The sequence below is a fragment of the Mercurialis annua genome, linkage group LG8 (assembly GCF_937616625.2).
Source record: "Mercurialis annua linkage group LG8, ddMerAnnu1.2, whole genome shotgun sequence".
NCBI lineage: Eukaryota > Viridiplantae > Streptophyta > Magnoliopsida > Malpighiales > Euphorbiaceae > Mercurialis > Mercurialis annua.
In genome coordinates, this window is record NC_065577.1 from 27,181,535 (window position 1) to 27,190,336 (window position 8,802).

Consider the following 8,802-nt stretch of genomic DNA (forward strand, 5'->3'; position numbering starts at 1 on the left):
GAACGCATAATCATCACTTAAATCATGCCAAAAAAATTCCAATCATTATACATCAGAAAATAATCATAATAAACTCCATTTAAAACATATATATCAGATCATAAAACTCAGACCATCAATCATAAGGTTTTAACCCTCAAAACACCCTAAAACATGGAATTCTACGCATAAAACATGAACAACAATAACACAATACAAAAGAGATGGAAATCATTATCTTAGAATGAAGAACATGATAAGCTATTATTTTACGTAGTTTTTATAGCATTTATTTGTCAGTTTTCAGTACTTATTCGTAAAATAAAAGCTTAAATAGTTAGGATTTCGTGTTTTGTAGTTTTTAAGAATAAATATTAAATCTTATCATTTTTGGGGTATTTATGATTGAAACAAGGTCAAATAGTCAAAGCCAGAAAAATTCGGAAAACCGGAGCCAAACCCAAGCCCAACCGGTTCGAGTTGAATCGAACCGGTCAAAGAGCAAAGAGGACAGATCGGCCGGCCTTCAGCCGGCCCACGACATCAGGCCGGCCAAGGGCCGGCTGAGACCTGGAGACACGCGAACTTGTGTTTGCATTGGAAAAAGGCAACGAAATTCTGAAGTTATCATATTGGACCTTCCATTATCACCAGAATATTGCATTCACACTCAAGAGAGTGATCTTTCTTGACTTGCACACAAAAAAGTGGGCTTTGGCAATAAGATAAAAGCTCATTAAGGGAAGAAGCTATGCTCTTTTGGAAACAAGACAAGATAAATATTGGTCCACTCAAGATAATTATGGAAGGACTTGATCATTACTCCACTTTTAAAGGAAAGAAGATATTATCAACTTGATCATGATTGAAGCTTCACATGGAAAGATTACATATTTGGCTTGAACTCCACTCCAAGTGACTCTATAAATAGACCCCATTTGTGTAGAGAAATAGATAACTTAGTGTAGACTTAGGCTTAACCACTAAAAATAATCTTTTAGTATAGATTATTTCTATCTTTTATTTCTCATGTATTCAAGGTGTAACTTACCCATTGTTATAATTCATATGACAATGGGTAACTAAAGCTTTAGTTCGAGGGTTGATATGAACGTTTATTTATATAATTGATTTGCCTTGGATTTTTTTTGGTGATTTATCGTGTTTCGGTTATTGAGCTTAATGCTTGGATTAAATTGAAAAATTGATTCATGATACATGTTTAGTTAACTAATTGAGAAATTGTTAATTAAATAGATCTAAATAATCGGAAACTTAAAGGACAACGCCACGAGAGTCGGTTGGAATTTAATTAATCTTGAGTTTTCTTCATAATCACAATTTAGTTGGTTAATTGGTTTTTAATAACACGAGAGTGAGTTAATTATCAATTAATTAATAGGTGTTGAAATTTGGTGCTGATTAATATTCTTCATGCTTGAATGTTTTTTATCAATTCATTTATTGCCCTATGTTTTAATTATTGACTCGAGAGAGCTTATTTAAAATAAATTAGTTAATCAACAACGTATGAATTAATAACACGAGAGTGAGTTAATGAATACGTGTTCTTAAGGGTTTGCTTAATAAATATCTTTTAATCATTTGACTAGGTTTATTATAACACGAGAGTGAGTAATTTGCCTATAAATTGGTTATTTGTTTATTTTTATCTGTGGTAACTCGAGAGAGAGCTATGGATGCTTTAGTCTGAACTATAATGTTGGCAATACAACCGTGATCATTTCGGTCTTTGAGGCTCGAGAGAGCGGGATTCGATATTTTAGAATAGCTTGATTCTAGATAATCACCAAGATATTCATTGTTCATGATTGTATATTCTTATTCAGAATTATCAACCCTTGAACCTTTACTCTTATTATTTACAAAAATTGTCTTTTAACTCACTTTTACTTTATTGATTTTAATTACTTTATTTATTTGTTACCTGGTTACTTTTAATTGTTTTGGTCACAAATCTCAAACCATATTCGTAGCTAACCGGTAAAAAAAATTCTCAAAATTGGTCATTAAATCCATTGTCTTTGTGGGATCGATATCCGTACTTCCGGATTATATTACTTGTGCGATACCGTCACTTGTGGTTTAGAAATCAACAAGTTTTTGGCGCCGTTGCCGGGGACAATTGCGTATTTAATAGATTAAGAGTCAAGAATTCTTGGGTGTGTTAGCATTTATTTTTATTTACTTAATTTTATTGGATTTTATTTGTGGTAGTGTTGTTTTTGTTTTGTGCAGAAAATTCGGTCAAAGTGTATGCACAATACACGGCGATCCAAGCTTCCTCTAGAACCTTTTCAACAGGACCTCACCAGTTTCGAAAGAAGTATTCAAAAGTCATCCCAAAAATTAGACAATATGGGGGATGAAACTAGACATCATGATGGGTTCGTCCCGCCATTTGCAAATGTTGATATGATTCCGCCTCATCATCCACAAAATGTTGAGGTAGCACCAGTTCAACAAAGGCAACCAAGGAATCGAAACATACAACAACAACAAGCACCTCAAAGATGCACTTTGGGTGAATTCTTTTTACCAGATGTTGATCATGCTAATTTTGGATATTTTGTACCACCTATTCAGGCAAATACTTTTGAGATCAAAACTAGCACGATTACTCTACTTGAGAATCGATGCCAATTCTTATGGTTTGCCTAGTGAAGATCCAACTGCGCATATTTCGAAATTTTTGGAGGTGTGCAGTACATTCAAGATTCCCAACGTGACGGAGGATCAAATCAATCTTCGATTGTTTCCATTCTCCTTACAAGATAAGGCACGAGCATGTTCAATCTATAGCTACCAATTCCATCACGACATGGAGAGAACTTGCACAAGCTTTTCTCAACAAATATTTCCCTTTAGGGAAGACGGCAATATTGACGAAAGAAATTATATATTTCTTTCAACATTATGGAGAAGCTTTGTATGGAGCGTGGGAGAGATTCAATGAACTTCAACGAAGTTGCCCACATCACCACCTCCAAAAGGAACATTTAATTCAGATATTTTATAATGGTATTAATGAGCATACTAGAGCTACTATTGATGCAGCCTCAGGAGGCTCAATCATGAGGAAGACGTATGAAGAAGCACTTCCTTTGTTAGATGAGTTGGCTACAAACAGCAGTTATTGGCCTACTGAGAGGATGAGACAATCAAACCAAAGGGGCATGATGACCTTAGAGCAGATCCAAGAGTTGGAGGTGATGAAAACAAAGAACGCTGCCCTCCAAGCTCAAGTGGATTTGTACAAAAGACAAAGGAATGCTCTGATAGCAGCAGTGCAGGCAGGATGTGAATTTTGTGGAGATTTCAGCCACTCAGGAGGAGAATGCTTAGTTTCATAACAAATCACAAATGAACATGTAAATTATGTTGGCGGAAAACGGAATGACCCATATTCTAACACTTATAATCTAGGATGGAGGAATCATCCGAATTTTGCTTGGAAAGATAAAAATCATTCAGGTCCAACAAATGCAAATGCTCAAGCAAACACAGGAAATTCCAATTTTCAATCGGGGAACCGCTACCAACCTAATCAAGGTAATTATAATTCGAACAATTATAGTAGTAGGCTGCGAAATCCTCTTGGATTTCAATCAAACAGTAATCAAGATGACGGAAGCAAGCTCGATAAAATTTTGGAGCGATTTGAGAAGTTTGAAGCGGAAGCGCGACAGAAAGATAAAAATCAAGCAGTTCCTTTCCATCATCTCGAGGTACAAATTTCACAATTAGAAACCTCTATTCAAGGTAGAAACCAGGGTGGTTTACCTTCCACTACAGAGACAAATCCCAAAGAGCAAGTTAAGGCTGTCGAGCTTATGAACAGAAAGGCTCTTAATGATCCACATGGTAAGAAGCCTATAGAAGTCAATGATGAGCCAAATGTTGACGAAGCGAGTTCAAGCAATGCAAAGGCAAGCGAGGAGGTAATAGTTGAGGATGAAATTCCTGATGTTAGACCACCACCACCTCCTCCATACGTGTCTAAGGTACCAATTCCGAGTCGGCTAAGAAAAATGCCAGACAACAATAAATTTCACAAATTTTGGAAATCTTCAAGAAGCTCCAAATCAGCATCAGTCTAGCGGATGCTTTGCCAGAAATGCCTCAGTATGAGAAGTTTCTCAAAGATATAATTATGAACTAGCAGAGTTGGGAAGATAAAGGCACTATCTCATTGACTAAAAACTGCAGCTCAATCATTTTGAGTGATTTACCCACAAAACTGAAAGATCCAGGGAGTTTTACTATTCCTTGCACCATTGGAAATTTAAATTATGTGAATTGTTTATGTGATTTGGTGCAAGTATCAATTTAATGCCTCAGTTTCTTTTTCAAAAATTTGTTTGGTAATCAATCAGTGAAACAGACTTCAATGGTACTCCAACTGGCCGACCAGTCAATCAAGAAACCATATGGAGTGGTCGAAGATGTTCTAGTCAAAGTGGATAAGTTCATCTTTCCAGTAGACTTTGTCATTCTTGATTATGCAGTTGATAAGAACTGCCCCATGATTCTTGGGCGTCCTTTCATGAATACGGGAAGGGCACTAATCGATGTTCATGTTGGAAAGTTGGCTTTGAGGATTGACGAAGATAGTGTGGAATTTGACATGAAAAAGTTGATGCGAAATGCTACCGAAGAGGAAGGATGCATGCGAGTTGATGTATTTGATGAAATGGTGTCCGAACAACTGAAGAGGTATATGGAAGCAATAAACCAAGATAGTGAGACTAACCTAATCGATTTCAAGATTTCAAGTACAGAGTTCGTCCAATCCACTAAGTGTTCAGCGGGGGATAAGGTTATAACACAACAGACAGTATCAAATTCTCTCCATGTCTCTTTTGAGATATGTGAAGCAAAGGGGGGAATTGAATCTGCACAAGTATCAGAGGTATCTTTAACCTCTGAAGAACCAACTGAACAGGCTGATGGAGAAGATCCTGAAGAGGATGAACCTACACCAGAAGAGTTAATCAGAAACGAGAGGGTAACACCACCATCTTCTGTTAAGCCACCAAAAGTGGAGCTTAAGACGCTTCCATCACATCTGAGGTACACATTCGTAGGTGAAAATAATACATTGCCAATTATAATCTCAAGCAAATTGACAAAATCACAAGAGCAGCAAGTGATTCAAGTGGTCAAAAATCATATTCTAGCAATTGGATGGAAAATTTCTGGAATCCGTGGGATTAGCCCATCGGTGGTGATGCATAAAATTCATCTTGAGGATGAATCCAAGTCGTCAGCACAGCGACAGAGGAGGCTCAATCCAAACATGAAAGAAGTAGTTCACAAAGAGAATGTGAAATTACTTAATGCTTGAATTATTTACCCCATTTCTGATAGCCCATGGGTAAGTCCCATTCAATGTGTTCCGAAAAAAGGGGGTATGACAGTGAATGAGACCATCAAGGAGGAGAAAATCTCCACAAGGACAGTAACGGGGTTGCGTGTCTGTATTGACTACCGCAAGTTGAATACAGAGACAAGGAAAGACCACTTCCCATTACCTTTTATTGATCAAATGTTAGAGCGGGTAGCGGGCCACGCTTTCTATTGTTTTCTTGATGGTTATTCTGAATATAACCAAATTCTCATTTTTCTGGATGACCAAGAGAAAACAACTTTTACTTGTCCTTTTGGAACATTTGCAAGCAAGATGCCGTTTGGTCTCTGTAACGCACCAGCAACATTTCAGCGATGCATGACCTCCATATTTTCTGATATGATAGAGGATGTTATGGAAGTTTTTATGGATAACATCTCAGTGTTTGGAGATTCTTTTGAGGGATGTTTAAAGAATCTCGATCGAGTTCTAGCAAGATGTGAAGACAAATTTAGTGCTAAATTGGGAGAAATGCCACTTCATGGTGGAAGAAGGAGTAGTCTTAGGCCACAAAATTTCGAACGATGGCATTGAGGTAGATAGAGCGAAGACAGAAGTGATCGAGAAACTTCCACCACCGACCACTGTTAAGGGAGTCCGTGCCTTTTTAGGGCATGCTGGTTTTTATCGTCGCTTTGTCAAAGATTTTTCCTCAATTGCTCGACCTCTTACTAATTTGCTTGTGAAAGATGCTCCTTTTTATTTCACTAATGACTGTTTGCTAGCATTTGAAAAGTTAAAGGAAGCACTAGTCTCGGCACCGATTATCTCTTTGCCAGATTGGGAGCTACCTTTTGAACTGATTTGCGACGCGAGTGATCAAGCTTTAGGATGTGTTCTGGGGCAGAAAAAGGATAAGAAACGGCATGTGATTTACTATGCAAGTCGAACAATGGCAGGGGCCCAGCTGAACTACTCCACCACTGAGAAGGAATTGCTCGCCGTGGTGTTTGCATTGGATAAGTTTCGATCATATCTGCTATGCTCCAAAGTTGTCATCTATACGTATCATGCCGCACTGCGATATCTCTTTGCAAAACAAGACGAAAATCTGAGACTGATTCGATGGGTGCTACTCATGCAAGAGTTTGACATCGAAATCAAAGACAAAAAGGGGACGGAAAATGTGGTAGCTTACCACTTATCAAGGTTTGAAATTCCTGAACCTATACCATTAGGAGTGGAAATCAATGAGAGGTTTCCAGATGAAATGCTTATGATGATTTCTGAGGTGGAGAAACCATGGTATGCAGACATTGAAAATTATTTATCTTCAAATATTATGCCACCTGACATGTATTATCATCAAAGGAAAAAGTTTTTAAGTGATGTTAAAAGGTTTCTCTGGGATGGACCGTACCTCTTCAAGGTATGTGCGGATCGAATGCTAAGACGATGTCTGCCTCTTAACAAGATGCTACCCATTCTTAGTCATTGCCACGAGTCATCTTATGCGGGGCATTATGGTACGGCCAGAACCGCGGCTCGCGTGCTTGAGAGCGGATTCTTTTGGCCAACACTCTTTAGAGATGAAAAGGATTTTGTGAATCATTGTGATCGATGCCAACGAGTTGAAAATACCTCTAAACGAGATGATGCCCTTGACTTCCATCCAAGAGGTAGAAATTTTCGACTTATGGGGAATTGATTTTATGGGACTGTTTCCGGTGTCTTTTGGAAAGCAATACATTTTGGTATGTGTTGATTACGTCCCCAAATGGGCAGAGGCAGAGGCCTTACCCACAAATGATGCCAAGGTGGTGTTGGAGTTTCTCAAGCGCCTGATGAATCAGTTTGGCACTCCGATGGCCATAATAAGCGATGGTGGATCTCATTTTTACAATAGGCAATTTGATGCCTTAATGAAGAAGTACAATGTTTACCACCACATCGCTACTCCATATCATCCTGAGACGAGCGGGCAAGTTGAAGTGTCAAAATCGTGAGTTAAAGCGAATTCTCGAGAAAACAGTGAATGGCACAAGAAAGGATTGGTCATTAAAGTTAGACGATGCATTATGGGCATACCGTACGGCTTTTAAAACGCCTCTCGGAATGTCTCTATTTCCAATAGTCTATGGGAAAGCGTGCCATCTACCAGTTGAACTCGAACATCGTGCATATTGGGCGATAAGGAAGCTGAATTTTGATTTGAAAGCTACGGGCAAGAAGCGAATGCTTCAATTAAATGAATTGGACGAGTTTTGATTCATGGCTTATGAGAACGTCAAGCTCTACAAAGAGAAAACAAAAAGATGGCACGATGCGCACATAAACCCCAAGGTTTTTGAGGTAGATGCATTGGTTTTGCTTTACAACTCACGATTAAGGTTGTTCCCAGGAAAACTTAATTCGCGATGGAATGGCCCATTCAAAGTAAAAAGTGTGGTGGAACATGGAGCATTAGAGTTGGAGAGCAAACGAGGGGAAGTTTTCAAGGTCAATGGCCATAGGTGCAAACCCTATTTCGGACCGTTAACCGACCAAATGGTGAAGCAAATTACACTCATCACTCCTTCGTGATTCAACCATGCAGTCCAGTTTTGGACGTTAAACAAGCGCGCTCGGGAGGCATTCCCGAGAGGTTTGCAATTTATTTTTTGCAAAATTTTATATTTTTTTTAATTTTGAAAAAAAAAATTATCAGCCCCTCACCCGTTCCCCCAGCCGGCCTGGGTGCGTGGGCTGGCCAAGGGCCGATCGACATTTGCAAGGACGATTTAATTTTCGTCCAAAATGTTCAGAGTCTCAGTCGGCCCCAGCCGGCCTGATGTCGAGGGCCGACCGAGACACTGAAAACCATAAAAAAAATCAATTTTTTTTAAATATTGTGCATATTTTCATTAAAAATTAGAATTTAAGAAAATGAAATAAAGATTTACATGTAGGTCTTCAATGTTAGTTTTGAATCCTTTCTTCAAACCAATAACAGAACATATTTAGTCTTTTAGGAAGATTTTTCTATTTTGATAGCTTTGTCTACTTTCCTTTTTCTAATTTCAATTCCCACCATAATTAGCTTATTAATTGACTTCCTAATTTAGTTTATTATCTTAATCATGTCCAATATGAATTTCATTACCTTATTGCATTTTTATTTTCCTTTTTCATTACAATAATACCCTAATAAATCTGTAGACTTTTAACCCTATAAATATAGGTAGTTGTTCATTAGTCTTTCTTCTCTACACTTACCCTCTAGACCAAATAGACAAACAACCTAGCAATCATGAGTTAATACTCACATAGCGACTCCGAGTCGGAAATGATGACACCTACGACCCTTCCACTTACGACCCTCATTTTGAAACCGAGCCGGTGTGGATCCCATATGCACCAAAAGATGCGTATGAATGGTTGCAAGAACTCCCCCACCAACCCGAGGATTTCTT

General features: G+C 38.3%; 1 protein-coding gene and 1 non-coding gene across 2 annotated transcripts; one reads left to right on the forward strand and one right to left on the reverse strand.

The window, feature by feature from the left end:
* Nucleotides 1–2,358: 2,358 nt before the first annotated feature.
* On the forward strand, nt 2,359–4,100 carry LOC126661808 (uncharacterized). Its single transcript, XM_050355678.1, has 3 exons — nt 2,359–2,651; nt 2,735–3,300; nt 3,475–4,100. Exons 1-3 carry the CDS (start codon nt 2,359–2,361, stop codon nt 4,098–4,100), a joined length of 1,485 nt encoding a protein of 494 aa, XP_050211635.1.
* Nucleotides 2,880–2,986, reverse strand: LOC126662400 (small nucleolar RNA R71). Its single transcript, XR_007635776.1, has one exon. It is a non-coding gene; the product is annotated as a small nucleolar RNA R71 (small nucleolar RNA).
* Nucleotides 4,101–8,802: the final 4,702 nt, after the last annotated feature.

Bases quoted from the DNA above. Each gene is read 5' to 3' on its own strand.
- LOC126661808 (XM_050355678.1), top strand. From the start codon at position 2,359: ATGGGGGATGAAACTAGACATCATGATGGGTTCGTCCCGCCATTTGCA. The intron at 2,652-2,734 runs GTTTGCCTAGTG...AACGTGACGGAG, and splicing joins AATCGATGCCAATTCTTATG to GATCAAATCAATCTTCGATT. The intron at 3,301-3,474 runs GTGAATTTTGTG...AAAATCATTCAG, and splicing joins AGCAGCAGTGCAGGCAGGAT to GTCCAACAAATGCAAATGCT.